We start from the raw sequence: 21,654 nt of genomic DNA on the forward strand, positions 1-21,654 counted from the left end.
ATGGCCGCCCGGCCGCCTCCCCGCTCCTGCGACACGTTCGTGGCGCTGCCGCCCGCCGCGGCCGGGGGCCGGGTGGTGTTCGGCAAGAACTCGGACCGGCCGCGGGACGAGGTGCAGGAGGTGCTGCACTGCCCCGCCGCACAGCACCCGCCCGGCGCCGCGCTGCAGGTGAGCGCCCTCCCCGCCTCCCCGCCTCCCCCCCCCGCTGCGCACCCGCGGCCCGAGCGGCTCCCTCGGGCTGCCCGCACCGTGACTCGCCCCGCGCTCCGGCTCCTTGCAGTGCACCTACATCGAGATCGAGCAGGTTCCGCACACCCACGCCGTCGTCCTGAGCCGGCCCTCGTGGCTGTGGGGAGCAGAAATGGGCGCTAACGAGCACGGGGTGTGCATCGGCAACGAGGCCGTGTGGGGCCGAGACGAAGTCTGCGATGATGAAGCTCTGCTGGGCATGGATCTCGTGAGGTCTGCGCGGGCTGGGCTGGGCAGTGGTACCCCGCCTGGATTTAGCTTTAAAGCACGCCTGTTTAGTTCTGTAACGCCTGCCTGCACTTTCAGGACACACACCCGTCTATGCTGCTGTTCCAGCCCTGGTTCAAATAAGCATTTCTTGGCACAGCAGGGAGCGCTGCTGGGAGCTGGGAGGCCTGGGGAGGGGTCACACACCAGAACAGAATCTGTGAAGGAAACTATCACGCTTCTTTCTTCTCTGCAAAGCATATGCTAAACTGAGCCAAGACTCTTCAAAGCACAGCTGAACCACAGGAATTAGTGTTTGGGCTGGTTAAAAGTACAGGGGCTGTCCTAGGGTCTGTTCCCATTTCCCACTTCCCCCATCTTTCACACACGTACTACAAAGTTTCACTCTTAGCCATGCATCTCCATGTAAACAATGATAATTTCTTTTGTCTGTGTCTCTGGGTGCCACTGTAACTCTCATTAACCTGCAGCAGGCAGTCAGCTCTTTGCACTGTTTCCCCCCAGACCAATACCCACTTCAGATTCAGAGGCACTTCCAAAGCGCCTTCTGCCTACCTTTCTGCATTTCCTTTTGACTGTTAATTGAATTCCAGTTCAATTTGAATATTCATGCTGAATAGATAATATTTAAAGTTTATGGTTCCAAAGATAACATCTTCCTTTTGTTTTAGGCTTGGACTCGAGAGAGCAGACACAGCTGAAAAGGCTCTTACTGTCATAGTTGATTTGCTAGAAAAATATGGACAGGGAGGAAACTGTATGGAGAGCCACATGGCTTTTACATACCACAACAGTTTTCTGATAGCTGACAGAAAGGAAGCCTGGGTGCTGGAGACATCAGGAAAATACTGGGCAGCAGAAAAAGTAGAAGGTATGGATGATGCTTTTTGTTTCAAGTATTTAAATGCAGTGACAAATGGCAAATCTCTAGTTTTCAGTTACTATTTCTTTAAGGCATGAAACTAACCTCCAGATATATACGTGCCTGTGACCAACAAGAGTTGCATCGTAGGGTAGCGGGTTGAGAGAGAAGCCGAGACACACAGGAGGCCTGCTCAGAGATGACCACTTCTGCAGTTAGAAAACAGAGGACAGCAAGGTCAGGACGAGATGTGTAGTCTTAAAGATGATGGTAATCGATTACAATTTCATTTGGTGACAGGGTGATACTGACAGATTCAGTGCATTGGGTCCTGAAGCGGTCAATTCTTCCAGTGGACTTAAAGGGATAAGCTGTGTCTTTGGAGGTGTAAGAGGAAGAATGCAAAGACAGGAATAATCAGGACAGAACCCGAAATATGATGGTGGTGGTAGAAGTAAATGACTCAGAACTGAGGTAGCAGCAGAATTTCAATCAAGATGCATGCAGCCAGGGAGAGAGTGCAAAAAAAAACCAAACAACTACATTATTGCACAGATCTCATAGGAAACTCTTCAATGCATCATTTGTTTACATTTAGCTTAGCAGCTTACTGAAGCAAAGTGCTTGGAAAAAGCTTTTGAAGAATTAAAATAACTCTTTCTTCACCTTCCAAGCAGGAGGTGTACGGAATATTTCCAACCAGCTCTCTATCACAACCAAGATTGACAGACAACATCCAGAGCTGAAGGAATATGCCAAAAGCAAGGGCTGGTGGGATGGGGAAAAGGAATTTGATTTTGCTGCCACATATTCTTACGTAAATACTGCCAGAATGACTACATCCAGGGGCCGCTATTGTGAAGGCTACAAACTTCTGAACAAACACAAAGGTATCATTTTTTATTTTTATTTTTTAAAGAGATGCAAAGTGTTTAGTGAGCTACGTTAATTTAAATCATAAATGATTAAACATCTGATGCGGATGACTTGGTGAACCAGAATTTCTTAGAACAACTTTTTCCTTAAAGGAGAAACACTGAACTTTGGAGTCTTCTATCCATTTTGCCAATTTGGTGATGAGGAAAAATTAAGCCAAGGGTCCATCATCAGACACAACTACAGTGACAATGCTGAGAGGTCACATTATGACCATACAGCTAAGTAGTCGATAAGCCCTGCTCTGAAACATTTTGACAGGCTATGTATTACAGGTAATTACAGGTGGAGGCCAAAAGAGACTCATGTTGGTTGGCAGCCACAAACAGCCCTGTGAACAACTTTAATCTGGTCCTATTCATACAGTCCTAAGACGTCAGCACAGTGTTTTCACACACATCTTGCATTTATTTTGTAGATTGTTTTTAAAATCTTTGTGGTTTCACCAATAACTGCTACAGCAACCTTATGCACTCTAATGAAACACTGAGAGCAGAATAAAAGAATCTTCTGTATAGTAAGCAGGTTCTCCTAATTGCTAACTTATTTTTCAGACCTGTATAGAGAGAAGCTATTACTTCCAAATACATCCATCTGGAAGCTTTTTGATGCATCCGTATTCACTTGTTCATTTGAAATAATTAATCTGAACCAAAATAACATTGCACCCCTGTTTTGTTTTGTTTTTTAATTTGGCTAAGCTCTGCCAGGCCAAGTTTAGCTTTTAGTTCATGCATCAGAATGAATTACCTTTTACTGTCCTGCTATAGTGATCATGTAAATCCTGCATTCATTTTGGGAATTGCAGGTTCTGAATACTGAAAGCATTTTCATAATACCTGTATTTACCTGTATGATGATAACGCTGAGATTCTATCAGGGTTTTCATTCTAAATCCCCATTTTCAGGCATTTACCTGAACCATTTTAACAATCACACTAGGTGTTCAGGTTATCAACCTCATATGGTTTCAGTCTTGTTGAGATTTATTTTAAAGTAGGTGCCTTAACTAAAAGCTATTTAGTTTAGAGCAGCAGTAAAATCGCTAGTTTCTTAATCTACCCTTCCCAGCTTTTTCACTTAGTGGCATTAAAGTTTTTTTCCAGGCTGTCTACCACAGGAACACCATTTTTAGATAAACATTTACATTTCAAAATATAAGGAATGTATTTCAGGAATATAAAGTAATGTGAAAAAAAAAAACTAGTAGAAAATATGTAATACCATCCTTTCTGCTGGACAAGTTGCCAACTTGCAGCTCACAAACTGACTGCTGCTGCTTAATTTCTTCAGTTTATCTAGCGTGCTGATTTTTTGAATTCCGACTGGCCCAGGCAACTGTGGGAATAGTTATGTGTGTTTGCTTGCTGAAATAGTGCATTTCCTAGCATGCCTGTCTACAGGCAATTCAGATTGTGTATTAAAAAAAAAAAGGAACATCTGACTTAGCAGTAGTATATTGTAAGAACAGACGGCTAGGCAGTTAAAAAAAAAAATGCAGCTAGAACTTCACCGAGGCAACAACAACAAAAAAATTAACAATACCTTCAAGTAGAAGGAAAAAATAGTGAATTACCTATTCTTCTTCCGCTCTACACATATGTTCAACTGGTACACCAAATCTGAAAAGAAAACTACTTCAAGTACTGCCTGTTAGAATACTGGATGGTGTAGTGATACTATACTACACCAGCCTTTAAGCTCTGGTGTACAGTACACAAACGGCAACAGCATTTGAAGGCCAGATGCAGAGTGGAAGGGGTTCTGTTTCACCTCACTGAGAAGAAAGAGTTACTGTCATAAGGACACTATACCTCACATAGGTAATTGATTAAATCTTCTTTGCAAATGGATGTGCTATTTTAGTTTCTGTTGACTCTGGGTTTAAGTTACTCCAGTGCATCATTTCAACTGTCAATATGTAGCCTAAGGGCTTTGAAAGGTCAGATGTTAAAACCAAACCAAAAAAAAAAAAATAACCACAGGCTTGGTGTTTCATTTTCAAAATAACATGCAAAATCCATGCACAGTTATCATTTTTTATATTTTCAAAGCAGCCTAGTGGTATCAACTGTGTACAAATACCAATAACTAATATGATTATTTGTCTTGTCAACTCCCACATAATACTTAGAAAGTTCAGCCCTTAATCCAAGCTACTAATTTTCATTTGAAAAGTTACTGTGTGAATGACCATTTGCTAGCCATGTGTGTCTTACCCTTCTGGGAAACATCACCCTCCTCTCCCTGATCATAAATGTTATAGCTCATTATCACCTACCCTCTGAAATAAATTCTTGTGGGAAAACAGTAGTATTTTAAAGTATATTACATATTAAAGCATACTGTTGGGATTTTTTTTTTATTTGCCAATACAAATTAAAATTACCATTGCCTACAGAAAGTAAAAGCAGCCAGTTGTAGAAAACATGCCATTTAGTTGATAGTATAAATAGAGTTTTGTGTAAATAATTGTTTTGTATCTGAAATAGGTTCTATCACTTCTGAAACAATGATGGAAATTCTTCGTGACAAAGAGAGTGGCATTAATATGGAAGGCGGTTTTATGACAACTGGAAGCATGGTGTCTGTACTGCCTCAGGAGCCTAATCTGCCTTGTATTCACTTCTTTACAGGAACTCCAGACCCTGCAAGGTGATGTAGTAACATTATGATAAAAAGCTGCAAGTACAAGTATCTAAATGAAAAGTATTGCAGTTTATCTAACTACATTCCTTTTTGATTTGGTTTGTTTTTGAAAGAAATCAAAAAGCAGGGCAAAAGTAATGCTTATGAACATTTTGGTGTCATCTACCAACTTACTTACTTACTGGAACACTGCTATGACACTGACTTAAAAACGCATTAGGATGTTTTTTAAAGGATTTTTTTTAGAAGTTTTTTTTTTTTTTTAAACTTCTAAAAGTTCTAAAATAAGTTCTAAAACTTCTAAAACTTTAAAAAACTTTTTAAAAAAAAAACAAAAAAAAAACAAAAAAAAAACTTCTTCCTTGAGAGAAGCAAGTAGAAGTATGGGGAAAATACAGCAATCTACTGACTTAATTTTATCAAAATTGTATCGGTGAAGGATCTCTGTTTTATTTTCTCTTTCTAGGTCCGTATTCAAGCCTTTCATTTTTGTGCCCAATGTTACTCAGTTATTGAAAACCACCTCCCCTACATTTGGTCATGATGATCCAGTTAAGAAGCAACCACGTTTTCAGAGTAAGCCAGATCGAAGACATGAGCTCTATAAAAAACATGAAAGTGCTGCTGTAGCTATGGAAGCCATGAAGGTATGTTGATTAAATTAGATTTCAATGCAAGCAGGTGGTTTGTATAAGCTCCTTGCTCACATTTTGTTAATGCAATACCACTTAATGCCCTTTGATGGATAGTAAAGAACACTGTAGTGCACCAGAAGCCAATCATCTTGGCATCTGGCAGGCATATGCTTCTAACACAAAAAACTGAAACTAGCACTTGGTTGTCTGGGGTTAGGCCTGGGTGTACAGCTATTTGTACTGCTTATATTGCAAAGAAGCAGGCCACACATGCACAAACTAGTTAGATAACAAGGAAGTGGTTGAGCAGCTGCAGGCAAATATGGGTCAGTAAGGAGATCCTGCCCTTTTCCATTCTGTGGTGGGGGTAGACCCCCTCAGGTACACCATATACCAGACAAGCTTAGGAGCAAAACCTGAATTTTGCATTTTACTCAGTTTCTGTAAGTGCCCCAGGTTGATTTAATATAATGACATCTTGGCACCAAATTCCAACTAATCCTAGTGAGTGTATTAGATACTACGGTATGTCAGTTCTGGGGTTAGAGGGTAATGAGACATTCTTCCCCCCACCACGATAAACAATGGAAATAGCTTATTTTTTTTGAATAGTTGATTTGTCCTTACCCACACCAACTTCAGCTCCTGTTGTAAAGCCAGTTCTTCTAGTTATGTATTGACACAATCTTCTGCTGCTTTTCCCCCCCCTTATTCTCTCTTCTTGCCCCAGTGCTAGTTTCTTCCTCTCTTCCCCAAATTAGCATCTCGCTGATGACCTTGACACTACATTCACTAGTATATCTTCTCAAGATCCTGACAGCACCAGATAGTACCAAATACTAAAACCGGTTAGAATTTGGAAACATGTTTAAAGCGCATGACTTGTATGTAGCTCTATGACAATAGTTACAGTTTGTAGACCCCAATTTTGCTGACCTAAATGGCAATAGAAAGGAGGTAGCAGTATAGAAATCTGAAATACATAAGTTACTGTGAAGCAGCCAAAACAACACAGCGTTAAGCAGTTCACATTGAGGAACTTCTGTGTGACACCAGGAAAGGAGAGATCACAAAGATAGCTGGGCACAAAGGTAAAACAGGGTGGTGCTTACCTGTAACAGTGGTGTCTCCTGTTTACACAGCTAACGTGTTCTAAAAAAAAAAAAAAAAAAAAAAAAAGACATGAAACTTAAGTGGGGTTGCTAACATAAACACCCGTAACAGCTCTCATGCCCTCCCCCCCCCTTTTTTTTTTTTTGCATTCCATCAAAGGATGTAGGGAGACAGAATGAGTGCTAGATAATGAGAAAAGAAGCACTGATCTAAGAAAATCTACCTTGATGCTAACTTCTACAAACACCAACTTGTACCCTAGAAACAATTAGAGTTAGATAAGGACAGTACAACAGCATTTTGTTAGGGTGAACACTACATATTTTGTATGGCTTGTGGTGAAATACAGGCATTTCTTTTTGCAGGACAAAGGAAAAGAGATGCTGCAAAAGATACAGATGCTGGAGAAAAGTAAGATAAATGAAATGGAATCAATCCTGCAAAACGGATGTCTTGACACTAACCAGGTGGTCAACCTTTTTTCACAGTGTGTAGAAGAAGAACTCAAAATATATAGTAGTTAAAACTACTATTTGAATAAAGGGATTATAATTTGTTGTTATGGTTAACTCTTCTAATGGAGTGGCTATATAGATTACCTCATATTTTCAATATACCAGTTACTTAGTATGGACAGTTTTAAAGCTGCAGTTCTCTGTTTAGGCCAAATTGCTTTTAGTTGTAGGAAGCAAGGCTGAAAAGTGTCTTCAGAGCTGGCAGTACCTCTCTAAGTGGCAAAAAACCGACAGCAGAGATTGATTCACCAACAACCTGAGATGCAATTAGGATTCAAGTAGTTTGACTTAAGTTGCTGAACAACCCAATCTGTGGACGAAGAACACCAATGTAGCTACACACATGTAGGTTTTATAGTTAAGATAATTGTTGTAGCAGAATTTCCTACTGCTTGAATTAAAACAGCCAGGCTAGAGGCTTTTCTAAAATGTAGAAAAATACTGCTTTTTACTAAATTAAAAGGAACGTGATATGCAAGTCAAGTGAGATTGATATTCAGCTGTTTGATAAAGGCTTTCTAAGGTATGTTTCATATATGAGTGATATAAGGCTAAGAGCTTAAGGTCTTAGGCTAAACCTAAATCAATTACAGCTTTACCATAATTTGTTGTGAAACCTGATTATACGGGATTCAACAATGTTAGTGTCTAGCAAGTTACCACACAATTATTTATTTAAATACAACATGATCATTGTAAATTAATTCTTAATTCTTCAGTACACTTTATAACACTGTGAGGGAGTTTTTAAATGTTTCTTGATTTTTTTTTTTGTTTAAATCAGGCAACTAAAATGGAAGAAGTCAGGGTCCATGAGTATATACTTGCACTCAGCAGAGCACTTAAAAAAAAAAAAAACCTCTTCAAAATTTTTCCACTTCATATAAGCCATTTTAACCATACCTTGTTTTACCAAAATTGGTAGACTTAAGGAGTTGATTTAAATAAGCTTTTTGCCCTGCCAGGAGCAATTCCTTGCCAGTCTTGCTTAAAAGTAGTGATCAAGCTGTCAGTACTTTATTATCCATGGCAAGGGGCAAACAGAGCAAACAAAGAAGTAAGGTTCCGACTTGACTATGTGATCAAGCAGGATAAAAAGTATAACCAGATTAAAACAAAGAACAAACAAAAAAAAACAACCAACCAACCAAAAAAAAAAAACAGTTCTGCAAACCTTCAGGTGAGAACATGTAACATGAAGTGGAGCATTGAGGCTGCAGTGGTAATACGTGATAATATACAACAACCCCCCAGACCACAGTAAGACCATTCTTTGATGAATGCTTTATATTTTGTCAAGATGCTAGAGTCATCTCATCTCAGATGCAAAAGATGGGGCTACACATACAGTTTTCTCATTTTGCAAGCCATTCTGTATTCCCACTGGAAAAAACAATTAGGCAAATAAAAGAAATACACTTAAAATGAAGTTTGTTGAATGCTGCTAAACCTGTAAGATGAGGAGTTTGATAAAATGTGTACTTGATCTAACAATGAAAGTATTTAGATCCACACCAAAAATCTAAAGGGTTGGCAAAAGTTCTTGAACTTCCTAGTTCTAGGGATTGTATATGTACCAAGTGGCAGCAGCAAGTAAGATCTATGAAAGTAAGCACATGTTGATTGTGAACCTTTTGTGCTTGTGTTGCCAACAAAATTTATTAGAATAATAAAAGGATGTTCATGAACTGGATGGTATATTTAATAAAAGTTTGCTGTATTTACCTGTTTTCTTTGGATGTCTGTATCTGACAATTCTTTGCATCATGGTGTGCTGTTTTGTATCATCAGCTCTTCCATGCTAGCTCCTTGATGACTTCAGAGAAGCAATAAATGCCAGGTAAAACAGTGCTGGAAACCAAGGTACCATTCAAGTTTACAGGCAGTGTAGCAGAGTGAGACAGAATTTTATGTGATACTGCAACTAGAGTAAAGTTATAGAAGAATGGAAGTAGTGAAAGTTGTGGTACAGGCTTTTAAGTGAATTTTTTGTCCATCTAATTACAGGGTGTCAATTAACCAGTCTTACTAGGTTAAGCATAGTGGTCAAGTTCTAATATAGGTAGACACAGTCCAGCTATTCCTCTGTTTTTTGTTGTCCTTCATTTATTTGTCTACAGGACACACAGTAAAAACAATGTGTTTTCAGATAGATCAAGCCATGGCTGACAGACTATGGTATATTTTGGTACCTTTCTTCCTGGGATTTCATCCTCCTAGAACACATGCAGTGCAAAATGCAAAACAAGTATGAAACCAGAAGGAATAAATGACCCTCCATCCTGCAACCATAAATTAAAAAAAAAAAAAAAAGTATCAACAATCAGAAAGTCCTCTAGAGGGCAATCGTTGCATGTATTTCATCTAGTTTTATGAAGGCTCATTATTTAAGAAAAAGAAAACTGCTACCAAAAAATTTTAAGTGTTTAATATCTACCCCATCCATTATCGTAAGTATTTTGAAATGAATGCTAAAAAAATTAATGCTGTCTTTCGTTGGAGATACCCCTGGACTTACTATCTTGTTCAGTGAATGTTTTCACAGAATTAGAGCTTTCAGGTTAAGCAGTATTTATCCCAAACTAATCAGCCTTCAAAATAAAATAACTTATTGCACCACTGGCCACATCTTCAAAGCAAAGCTACTTCTAACCACCAGAAATTCACACATCAATTAACAAAGTATTGACATACACTGGATTATCAACTATTTTTACAGCTTAGTGGTACTCCTTGGTGGAAGCAAATACTTGTCAAATACGAGTTAGGTAACTTTCTAATGTAATTCAAAGTCTCTTCTTAGTTTCCAAAAGTACCCAGTGATTTAGGAATAGATTAGCTTGTTCCATATTTGATTGATAAATTCTTTAGTCTATGTTTTGACCGTTTCTTACTTAAGACAGGTACGTTGTGATCAAATGCAGGGAATATGAGAGCCATTATAATAAGGAAGGCCAGGGCAAGGACTTAAATGATGAAAATGACAGAGATGAGTGAGAGAACAATGACTCTGTTTTGGAGCATAAAACTGAACTAAGAGCAACTTTTTCAAAAATTGAAGGATCTTCAAAGGTACATATTTGGTAAGGAGAGGATAATACAAAAAAATTCCTAAAGATCTGAATTAGCTCCTTGCTGGTATAAGTAGCAGGCAGGCTGTTAGAAGAAAACTGGTGGGCATCCATTAACAAATCTACATACTTATAAAGCATCAAGAATGGATTTAAAATACAGCAAAATTTGAAACCCAAGAGCCACTTTAACAAACTTCTCAGACATATTTCTTATAAAACTTGACACACACATGTAACCCTCCCACTTCTTGTATCACACCAAAACTCAGAACTCTGAAATCAAATAATAGATTTATTGATAAGTTACAGTATTTAGAAGCCAGACATACTCATAGCTTCTACTCTTAAGCGACGTATATTTAATTATTCCAAAATATCTTATGTAGCTGTCTTCAGCAATTGTAATGGAAATAAGCTATCATTTTCTTTGTGGCCGCAGCCTGATACAAATATCAATTCTGTTGTTGGAAAACATTAAAATGTCAGCTTGTATAGTATACATACATAGTTATGTTTCAGTGCAGACCGCAGATGTGCAATAAGACTGACAGTAAAAAGAATTATTTTTCCAATAGAAGTCTTGCATGGAGTTATAGTTACCATAAAATGACTGTTTCCTGAACAGCAGTTTATGCTACTAAAATCAGTTTTAATTCTTAATACAAAGTAGACACATAAGTAGTTGTAATAAAATCTATGTATTAAAAAAACAAAAAAAAACAAAAAAAACCCACTTTTTTTAAAAAAAAAAAGAAAAAAAGAAGGTGAGAAGAGTTGTTCAAATGCTTGACTGTTCCAGGTAAGCAATTTTTTCCCCCAAATACCTGTGTTCTTTCCCTTCGTTAGGTAATATTTTACGAAGACAAACAAATACCATTCTTACAATTTAGAAGGGCAGTGTAATGGCTGTCAGATACTATGGTTTGTTTTTAACCTTTTCAAAAGTATGCTGGCGGATGTAGAGATTCTCAGATGGTGCTTTCAGTGCACAGAACACTGAATGACGCTGAAGTAACTACTTAATGTCACAGAGGGATACTGAGACTTGCTAGGAAACTTTGTTACATACCCAATAACAACATTTTAAGGTATTTAGTTTTTTTAAAGCCCAACTTTGAAGTTGTTACATCTGTTTATGAAATAGAAGTCATTGCATATCATTTAGAAGTTTTTATATTTTGATACAATTTTTGGTTATAACTTGCACAGGTATCCAGGGCTTCCCTAACTTCTTTCTTTGAGGCTTGCACTTCTGAATTAAAATTGAAAGGCTTATTTCAGAAGGTAAAATGCAAATCTTGACAAAGCTGTTAGTACTGCCAAAAGGCAGAACTTCAAAACCAATTGTTTTATATATAAAATCCATTATATTGCTTCCTAGTATGGAAAGTGGTGGTTATTATTTCTTTTTATATGTAAAGTTTTCATGGTATTTTTGTACAAAACCTTTTTTCCCCACACTCTGTTTCCTCAGCGTTAATCCTCTTACACTGTAATCATCTTCACAACAATTCTGCTATCATGAGTGGAGGACTTTATCTTTAAGGGAGAAACAAAGTGCTTCATCCAAGGTAAAAAACAGCCAGAAAAAAAATTCTGGTGTTAGACAAGAGTGCACAGTAGTAAAAACTGGGGTATAACAGAGAAAAAAATCCTATTTCTGTGAAGCCAGTGGGAAGCCTGACCTTAAATCACACTGAAATACTGAAAAAAAATGGCAACATAAAAAACACAATGAGAGGAATATGTTTGTTTTTCCCCCAATTGTGGCACCAGTCACTAAAGCTGCTGTTACAGTGCAGGTATAAAAACATCAGTGACACACATAATTTCACTGTTTGTTTTGCTGAAAATGGAGAAAATGCTCTAAATCCGAAGTACCTTGTTCTGTTCTAGCTGCATTCTGGTTTGAACACTCACTGAGAATATCACTTGCTACTATTTTCTTCAGAATAGACACAGGTAGAACCACATTTCGTAACTCCACAAGAGAGTGTGACACAACTCCCTAGGAGCCCTGAGAAAGGGACACTTCCAGGTGCGGTGGCAAATGCAGAGGAGATGGTCACGTTTACCCCACCTGCCCATCCTCTGTCTACATGCTCAGGTCACTGGCTCTCGACTGTAGTTGATCTCTTAGGAATAAAGCGGTAATACAAATATTCATCCCGAAATTCAAATTCATTCGTAATGTGCTGGATGACGCCTCCTTTCATCAGTCTGTCTCCATACATCACAGCTTCACCACGGTCAGAGGCAAGGCCAACTTGGATGAGCCAGTTCACCAGGTCACAGCCAAAGAAGATGCCAGTGGAGATCTTTGCACCACACCTGTATGTCAAAGGAATGATTCACCCACATGTTCTGTAAATCTGGTATCACCACTGCACGATGGAAAAGGCAAGGAAAAATAGCAGGAAACAAGGAAAGACATCATGATAGTTAAGAGCATGTTAGCAGAGAATTTGCAAGATTTGCATTTTAGGGACATGCCAACGTTCACTACCTTTTCCTACAGACAATTCAATGAGAAGTAAGATTTATGTACTGTTATTTTAGGTCTGTGCAAATAAACTTCAATGAACACACGCAGCAGCCTTCCTACAAACACACACAATGCGAGTCTATTTATTGGATACTTACTTCCCATGTACTCATTAGCATGACCATTTCTGCAACAAAATATGATTTGAGTGCTGAGTGCCTGCAGCAGCAGGACCTCAATCTGCAATTTAATGCCATTTTATAATTTCTCTACAGCTTTAAGCAGACATTAACTACTTACATATATTGTACACAAAAACCATTTAACTTGCATATCTGGTTAAATATTTATTACAACAGGCAGTACTAAGAATAAATGAAACATTTACAAGAGGACTAAACTAACTTTCTGTTACATATTTATGAAGCAATTCCATTAACATCTAGCTAGCTGCAGTAAAAATACCATTCAGAAATTTACCTGCAGCAATGAATGTTTCTGCTTATCTAAAATCTGCTCTATGGAAGCCAAGCACAGGGTTTTTGAAGATGATTAATAAATATACAAGATAAAAAAATAGAGAAAAAATGTTTGTGTGTTTGTTTGTTTTCCTACGATAAAAGCAACAGAAACATAGAGCATGTGTTAATATCTTAGCAGAGAAATAAAAACAAAAATAAAAGTCCATGATCGCAAGGTCTCAGTTACAGCATATTTAAATTGAAGAGGATAGAATCAAGTTAGATGAGTATGATAAATACTTTGTTTTAAACCACAAAGAGAAATAAGACATGAAGCTAGTTCTGCACAAACATAATATTATAATAACAAAGCAATGAATGTCAAATTTTTATGTATTCTTAGATGATATATAATTAAACAAACAAACAAAGCACTGAAAAGAACCAAATGAACGGCCTAAAGCCCAAGAAACAATAACAGCAGAAACAGAGGAAACAGCTATAATACCTGTCCTATTCTAAAACATTTTCTGATGCTTTTTTGTTTGACAAGTCTTTGAACTGCCATAGTTCTTTTTTTCCTAAATTAGCAAGGTTCCCTTAATTTATTTCTTATGGAACATTACTGATTTCTGGGGAGACTGAATGAAATAATGATCCAAAGTAGCCAATGCTGTCAAAAAATAGTTCTGGAATGTGGTCTGAGTTTATCTAACCATTTAAAGAACTTCCCCTCCAAAACTAGTCCTACTAGAAAGTTCTCATACCAGGAAAAATGAAAGTGTCTTGTTCAAACAATTCTTCCTATTTCTATTTCATACAGTAAATATACAAAGGCAGACAGAATCTCTTGTTCCTGCTTTTTCTGTTGGCACTTCTCATCTACCTGCACATACCTGAATACATAGTCTTCAATTCAGGTATTATAATTTGTGTCTGCAAGCTTTGGCAATCTCACAAATTGAGGTTCAGGCCTCATGAGAAGCATGAACAAAAAAACCTGTATGAATTCAAAAGGCATAAGTGTTCTAAAAACGTTATAATCTCACATAGTGAGTGGCCTTTACTACAATGGTTTTGCCTCCTGCAATATCTATTAGTAAACTCTCTCTGACATAAATACCAACACCTTCTTAATCACAAAACAAAACAAATGAAGCATCTCAAGTTTGACGAAAATTCATGGACATACATGCTATTACAGGAATCGTCATATGCACTTCTTCAGAAAGATTTTGTCTCCTAAACTCCTAGTAAATGGAAGAACCGGGGCCAAGTCTTCATGCTATGTTACAAAACTCATGATACTATAAAACCTAAATGGGATAACATGGTAATTTGTACCTCTATTTTTCAGCTTTAGACTGGAAATATTTTTCTAAACGTTACTGCTAAGATCTTAATCCTCACCTCAAAGTTTCCATAAATATTCCAGAACAGACATCACCCGCAGAACAGCTATACTGCATTTCATTATTTCCAGAACGTGAGATATGACCTTTCATAACAGCTATATGTCCAGGTTGAAAACCTTACCTTCTGCCTTTGACAATGGTTTTGACACAGTGATCTCTATGATAACGAACAAACTGTTGACAGGTCATCCTGATTTCCTCGGGTAGAGTGGGATCTGTATGCTCTGCTGCTTCTCTGCCTCCCAAGAGAAATTCAAGTCTGCGGGGGGGAATGGGAAGGGGGGAAGGACCGAAAAAACAAACATCAAACGAAGGCACTTTTAAGGAAACTGCAAAGATGAAAGGTCTTCTAATTTCCAACCTAAACCCCCCTCCTGGCACAACTGGAGGCAGTTCCCTCTAGTCCTATTGCTGGTTACCTGTGAGAAGAGACCGATCTCCAGCTTGCCACAACTCCCTTTCAGGTAGTTGTAGAGAGCAATAAGGTCTCCCCTGAGCCTCCTCTTCTCCAGACTAAACAACCTCAGTTCCCTCAGCTGCTCCTCATAGGACTTGTGTTCCAGGCCCTCCACCTGCTATATATGCTCCCTTGGAGCATATGCTCATATGCTTGTTGAACACTGGGAGGTTTTATGCTGGTAGAAGGACAGACAGAGAGTAGTTGGGAGCCAGCTGTAGCTGCTGGATTCACACTGCAGCCAGACAGCTGTAAAATAAACATTGCTTTGTACTCCTCTACAGTGAGGTACCAATGAAAGTCTCCATTCACACAAAGAATCTGTATGAGCTAACAGGACTTTAAAACAGTGATGATAGAATCTGGTTCAATATTCACATTGAAGTTATTTATCAGTTGAAATTATTTCTGAAGATCCATCACCTCAGTGACCCAAACACCTGCTTCACCATCATTAGACAAGGATTTTGTCTACAGGGAGACTGAGATTTTTGTCTGTGCGAGTGTCATAAGGGCAGCAGTAAAATCTTATGTATGGTGAACTGCAATTAACTCTCCACAACCGGAATGAAAAGAAATTTGAAAAATAAAACAAATAGGAAATCGAATGCTATGGCACTAAACACTCACAGCCCCTTAAAAATGATTAGTGTTAATAATTAAGTTTATAGGCATAAATGTAAATTTTCTACTTACCTTCGCTTGAATGGTAGAATGATTAAATGCTTATCTAAGCCAAAAATACCAAAGGAAATGAAGCCCTAGAGGAAAAAAAAAAAAAAAAAAAGGAAGAAGATTAAGCAAAAATGTTTGGTTTCTAAATAACTGAAAGAAAATGTTAAAAACTCATTGCCAAAACACAAGTGAAAGGTATCTCTCTTCCACAGATGCTATTTAAAATTCATTTTGTTTCTGCTTTGATTTTTCATTTGGTCCTTAAAAGGACAGATTAATATATAACAGTCTGTCAAAAAAACAGTTCAGTAAACCTAATGCTGTGACATGCCATCTGATAAACAAAATGTCAGTATCCTTACATAGCCAGTTATTTAAATCTGACTTTCCTTGACATTAGCAAAGAAATGATTTAACTGATGACAATTTAAATGCTAGAATGCTCTCCCGTTAATTCATTTTTCTATACTGCTTTTGTTTAAAAGCTAGTATATCATTACTTAATAATGCACTTGCTTCTCAGAGGCACACCTGTTCACTGATCTATCAAACAACACTCTGGTAAGTGTATTAATATTGCCTTGCTTTCACCTTCATAGGTAACAATGCTAACTTGTGTCAGTTTGCATGTGAAATAGACTATGTTCAGCTGGCACATTTATACATCTAATGGACAGGCATTAGTTAATGAAACTGAAGAGATAATTACTTAAAGCCTTATAGGTAAAGTATCCACATAGCTATCTTGCATGTATTCAGTTTTACTGGTGCAATTCTATAGAAGCTGGTGAAACCTTCTGGTACAAATAAGGCTGAAATCCTCCTCAGTCTCCATGGGCATTTAGCACTGTGGTGCCATTTGTACCTTTGAAAGTGAGCACGCGCATGAAACAATTTCATTATGATAAGAAAGCTATCCAAGGAAATGGAAAAGGTCTGAAAAAAAAAAAAGGCTAAATAAAATAAAGAACTGCTGTCTTCAGCATTATTAGAGGACTTCATCTTACAGTGCACATAATAGAATGAATTGCAATGCCTGTCAAAGTAACTTTCAGAATTAACATTGATAACTACCTGACCAAAATTAAACACAGCACAAAAGAACTGCAATTCAACGTATAGCCTTCCAGGCTCTTGGTTGAACAGCCACCATAAACAACTGGAAAGATTCTGTTAAGAGAACAAAAAACAATCGAACAATAAAACCACCAAGCTTGTTAAAAATAAATAAATTAAGAAGTACTTTCTAAGTCTTCACATGGTAGTAAGATTCTTACACAACATTCACTACCTTTATTCAACAAATAATTCAGATAAAAAGTAAGGGGGAATAAACCCCTTAGAACATCATTTTAGTTAGGCTTATTAGATGAAAAAAAGAGCTCGTATGTTTTTAAAGAAAATAATGGAAAACATACCAGTGTAGAGGTCCTGCCTCTTCACACATTTACATAAGGAACTTGGTTTAAGCATACTTAAGTACGCAAGCCAACACAGACAATATTAGCCCAGACAGGTTTGCAATATTTGTCTCTAGGCCTGTTTAGCCGAGTCCAGTACTTTCTAAATATTTTCTACATAGTTAACATTGTGTTAAGCTGAAGCACATACCACTTCAGCTATTTTAGATGCCTGATAAAAGGAAAAAACAACAACAAAAAAACACCAAAGTTAACCCCTTTGGGTGTAAAGGTTAATGAATTAGTATTATTTCATAGTATGTAAGTATTCATTCAGATACAACTAAAATAGAGGCTAAAATTTGGGACACCTCTTTTACATAGAAGATGTAAAATATATTGCAATAGAGTATTTCTCTCTCAAACTTCCTGTATCAAAACCTTTTTTTCCCCCCATTTAATAGGCATTACCAACTCGGTTACCTTATCCCCAAATCACTAAAAGCAACAGAACAGCACTCTTCCATTTCAAATAATGTCTTACATTATCTTCGTTACTAAAAACACCTCAAAGAAGTACATTTTCCAAATTCTAGCAAAATCAAATGGAAAAATTTTTGTACAGTCTCCTTCAGAATTTGTTTTATAGTCTTAATTAATATCTAGGAAAAAAGACTAGCTCTTAAGCAAAATAGGAAGAGGGGTAGTGGTGAAGAATTAATTACCTAATAATATGATACCATTTTTTTTTTCCTTTGTACCTTTAGGGTTCTCCAGTGAGGCTTGCTTACTAACACCATTAGCTTCAACTTGCCTTTAATTTATTGTGTGGCATGGAAAAAATAATCTTATCATATATTCCTTAAAACAAGACACTGAAATAAAGCCTCCTTATTAAATATATATAACCACAAAAAAAAGGAATTGGAAGATTTTCTACTGGACTGTCTACATGGCTTTCCTAAAAATCATTCTACTTCAAACAACAGGGAGATAAAAAGTATTTACAGCAAACAAGCCAACAACAAGAAGTAAACACAGCAGCACATGTCTGGCCAACTGTTTGTCTCCAGTCTGTAGAAGCTGTTCTTCCTGAGCCAGTACACAGGTTCGAGCACTGCAATGACTCACACACTGATCAGCTGAAAAACAAACCATAATTTTCATTAGGCTTCTAACTTATAAAGTATCTCTAAATCCAGTAGAAGATGTACTAATGTAACTTACTACGTTAAATTGTGTTGTAAGTATATGTATTGAAGTCCTGCACACAAAGTTAATATTAGTCTTGACAACAACCAGTTCAGACATCTATTCCCAAATGGAACAGTTTACATGTGTTCCTAAAATTAAGAAACTTTTTGCAACAGATCTCTTCCTTCTAAGCTTTAATGTAAATATAAACTACGGTTAAAATTTAGAAATTACTGCTAGAGATAATAAAAAAACAACACAATTTCTCAGAACAGTTTTGAAACCTAGAATTAATTTATGGAATAAGTATTTTAGGTATACCATCAGCTGTGATACTGTTACTCTGTATCTCAGTGTCACTGTATCTTGAGATAGCTACAGAGTTCTCAGGAATTCTGAGCAGCATCCTCTAGATGGCAGTGAAAAACCTCCTGGCAAGGACATAACTAAGAATTTGGGCCAGATAACCTGCCATAGTTCATTCAACGGGATAGCAGAAGGATTAGTAATTATTGCAGCAAGTTACACAAGTGTATCCATTACAATTTGCTTTTAGTGATTTACAGTTTTGAAGTGCTCACTCAGTAGGCAGAAGAAAATCCCACTCAATTATAAGATATGATTTCTTACCCTTCAGGATAAGAAAATTATACTTGCTTTCCATATCACTGGAAGACATTCTTATGGTGCTTGTCTGAATTACATCACAGAATAATAGCTGGCAATATTTAGAAAGCTACATATTATGAAAGGAGATAAAGCCAACTATGTTTCAGCATGAAATATTTAGATTTTTTGAAGGTTATGCAGCATGCAAAAAAAAAAAAAAAAAAAGAAAAAACACACATATGGATAAGAACTCTTTTGTTAAGGATGGAAAAAAAATAAGGAAAAAAAAAAAAGGAAAGGTTGCCCTGCAGACAACTTTCATTGTTGAAAGTGATGTATGATGAGAACAGGCTGAGCATGCAATTTTCCAGCAGGTGCTGAACATACAACTTTGATTCACTTTTCTATTTCAGTGATTCCTAAGGCCCCCTTCATCAATTTTCTCCACATCTCTCCCCTAGACATGGATAATGCAGCAGCATGGACATTTGATCTAGTCTGTAGTATTTGCTTCTCTAAATCTCAGGTTTCTTATTGAAAACCTGAGCATGATTATAATAAATAATTTAATGTATGTTTCTGGGAGGGGAATGAGATGTGAATATGAGTATGTAGAAAGCACGCTTAAATCAAAAACTGCTAAAACTGAGGCAAAGTAGGACTGAAGTAGCACAGAAGTTTAAAAACAACAACACATCAAAAACTAAACTATCACCCCCCCCCAAAAAAAAATAAAAACCAACCAAACGCATACAAAACTGTTCATCTTGAACAATGAAAGATTCCCAATGAATATCAAACAGAATAGAACAAACATCACAACAAACATACTAACACTTGAATTTAATATGAAATATAAGTTAACTAGGTAGAGATGAGAGAACTGCAGTTCTTAACAACAGTTGAGAGAACAGATAGTTTCACTGTGAGTGCAACACACGCAAATGTTGTGGAAGTGTATCAATCACAGAATGGTTTGGATTGGAAGGGACCTTAAAGGTCATATATTTCCAACCCCCCTGCCACGGGCTGGGACACCTCTCACTAGACCAGGTTGCTCAAAGTCCCATTCCTGGGGCATTCACAACTTCTCTGGGCAACCTGTTCCAGTTCGTAATAGTAAAACAAGGATACACTACTGGTTTACCTGTTTCAATGGAAGGAACCTTGCTTTCAACAGCATTTGGCACTGCTTTACTCTCGTTAGCACAGGGTAATTCCCCATTTGTTGTCTGACAAGAACAGCAACCTATGAAGTAACAGGATAGTTTCTTTCACCACCATATTTTTTTTCCTAGTATAACAATGTATACACTATGCAACTCACAAATAACCTGAAAGGGGAAAGTGGGCAATTCTTCCAATTTGCTAAGAGGGTATGCATGTTACACTACAAATCTATAGAAATATTTAGCACAGCACTATCACCATGGAAGCAACACAAGTATTTTAGCTAGAAGGGAAACATAAGGGAAGTGACTAAGAAAACTAAACATGAACAAGGAGTAGCAATGCTGTAGGCATATAATTTATTTTCAAAGAGACAGTTTAAAGGGCTAATGTCCTAAGACAGCCACTGGACTGCATTTATCACATGCTTATCAAGACACCATTACTTACAAAAAAAAAAAACAAAAAACCACACACACCTTTTTTTTTTTTTTTTTCCCTCCTGTCCACTTCCCCCCACCTCTACACTGATAATAATCAAACCTTTCTCAGAAATATAAACCAGAGTCCTTGGAAAGCTATATCTAGATCTTCTTCCACCCTAATCTGAAGTTAACAACAATCCTTCCCAGGTCAGAATTAAATTTGGAACAGTATTTTATTTATTTATCTTTGTATGCCAAGCCATTTATTCATTTATTACAGATCTTGTTTCTGTACCTCTTTCTGGAGATGGCTGTGCAGAAGATGCCACAGAAGGTTGAGCAGAAGACCCTGCAGAAGGTTGAGGCACAGTGGCTGAAACTCGATTCCCCGCATTCCCTTCCACCTCAACCTCCTCTGCTTGGCTACGAGGTGAGTATGGGTTCAGTACCTCATAGTTTGACTCTTGTCTATTTCTGTTCATGCACATAAGTGAGATGCCTGACATCAATATACTGATGAACAAAATCACTGCTGTGGTAATTATCTGTTAAGAGAGAAATGAAAATACACCTACATACAAAATAAAAGGAAAATAGTTGCAAATATAACTCTACAGCTTCCTAAATATATTAAGAAAGGCATCTGAAAAGGTACAGTTTTCTATATTTACTGCTCTTACATCTTCTAGCATTAAAGGAATATTCAGTACATGAAACTAATTTTCCTCTCATGAATAACCCAGCTGCTCCTCCTGCTCTCCCCCTTTCTTTTTTTCCTCCTCTCTTGTTTTTAATGGGGACTCCTATTTCTCATGCAATCCAAACATGTCCTCTCATCATTATCTTCTTTCTCCTCAGGGTCATTAGTGTTTCATTTTAAGTTCTGTTTGGGTACCTTTTAATTCCAAAGAGGAATGTACTCTTGTCACCCTCCAGCACAACTCTAATTTCCATGCTTTCTCCAGTGGGGACCATACCATTAATTAACTTTTCCTTCTAATCATCTGCCACCAATACCCAGAGTCCACTGTGAAGCTACTTTGCTACTTGTGAAAACACCACATGAATAATCTTGAGCAACTCATAGCCTCCCTATCCATAA

General features: G+C 37.4%; 2 protein-coding genes and 1 long non-coding RNA gene across 5 annotated transcripts in view; 1 reads left to right on the forward strand and 2 right to left on the reverse strand.

Annotated features, from left to right (window-relative positions):
* On the forward strand, positions 1-8,911 carry SCRN3 (secernin 3). Of its 2 annotated transcripts, none has more exons than XM_068685719.1 (7): positions 1-168; positions 281-462; positions 1,149-1,348; positions 2,014-2,229; positions 4,768-4,930; positions 5,391-5,571; positions 7,038-8,911. In XM_068685719.1, exons 1-7 carry the CDS (start codon positions 1-3, stop codon positions 7,194-7,196), a joined length of 1,269 nt encoding a protein of 422 aa, XP_068541820.1. In that variant the 3' UTR covers positions 7,197-8,911. The 2 variants fall into 2 exon arrangements, with proteins under 2 accessions (XP_068541820.1, XP_068541821.1); XM_068685720.1 differs by having other exon boundaries at positions 2,017-2,229.
* On the reverse strand, positions 1,348-9,037 carry LOC137858263 (uncharacterized). Its single transcript, XR_011097607.1, has 3 exons — positions 8,913-9,037; positions 6,672-6,711; positions 1,348-1,548 (listed from the first exon to the last, which is right to left on the reverse strand). It is a non-coding gene; the product is annotated as an uncharacterized lncRNA (long non-coding RNA).
* Positions 9,038-11,007: 1,970 nt separating this feature from the next.
* GPR155 (G protein-coupled receptor 155) overlaps positions 11,008-21,654 on the reverse strand; it is a 29,230-nt gene continuing 18,583 nt past the window's right edge. Inside the window, exons 10-16 of one of the 2 annotated variants that reach the window (XM_068685716.1) lie at positions 20,848-21,097; positions 20,105-20,206; positions 18,163-18,296; positions 16,829-16,924; positions 15,776-15,840; positions 14,744-14,881; positions 11,008-12,592 (exon numbers count right to left, since the gene is read on the reverse strand). In XM_068685716.1, coding sequence (XP_068541817.1) covers positions 12,370-12,592; positions 14,744-14,881; positions 15,776-15,840; positions 16,829-16,924; positions 18,163-18,296; positions 20,105-20,206; positions 20,848-21,097 — 1,008 coding nt within the window. In that variant the 3' untranslated portion in view covers positions 11,008-12,369. Of the gene's footprint in view, positions 12,646-14,743; positions 14,882-15,775; positions 15,841-16,828; positions 16,925-18,162; positions 18,297-20,104; positions 20,207-20,847; positions 21,098-21,654 lie in introns of both variants that reach the window. The other variant, XM_068685717.1, reaches the window with a different exon arrangement.

Source organism: Anas acuta, chromosome 6, assembly GCF_963932015.1.
Source record: "Anas acuta chromosome 6, bAnaAcu1.1, whole genome shotgun sequence".
Lineage (NCBI taxonomy): Eukaryota > Metazoa > Chordata > Aves > Anseriformes > Anatidae > Anas > Anas acuta.

What these genes read in the sequence shown, in the direction of transcription:
- SCRN3 (XM_068685719.1), top strand. Translation starts at nt 1, where the DNA reads ATGGCCGCCCGGCCGCCTCCCCGCTCCTGCGACACGTTCGTGGCGCTG. An exon ending in ACTTCTGAACAAACACAAAG is followed by an intron (nt 2,230 to 4,767) that starts GTATCATTTTTT and finishes TATCTGAAATAG; the next exon opens with GTTCTATCACTTCTGAAACA. An exon ending in TAGCTATGGAAGCCATGAAG is followed by an intron (nt 5,572 to 7,037) that starts GTATGTTGATTA and finishes TTCTTTTTGCAG; the next exon opens with GACAAAGGAAAAGAGATGCT.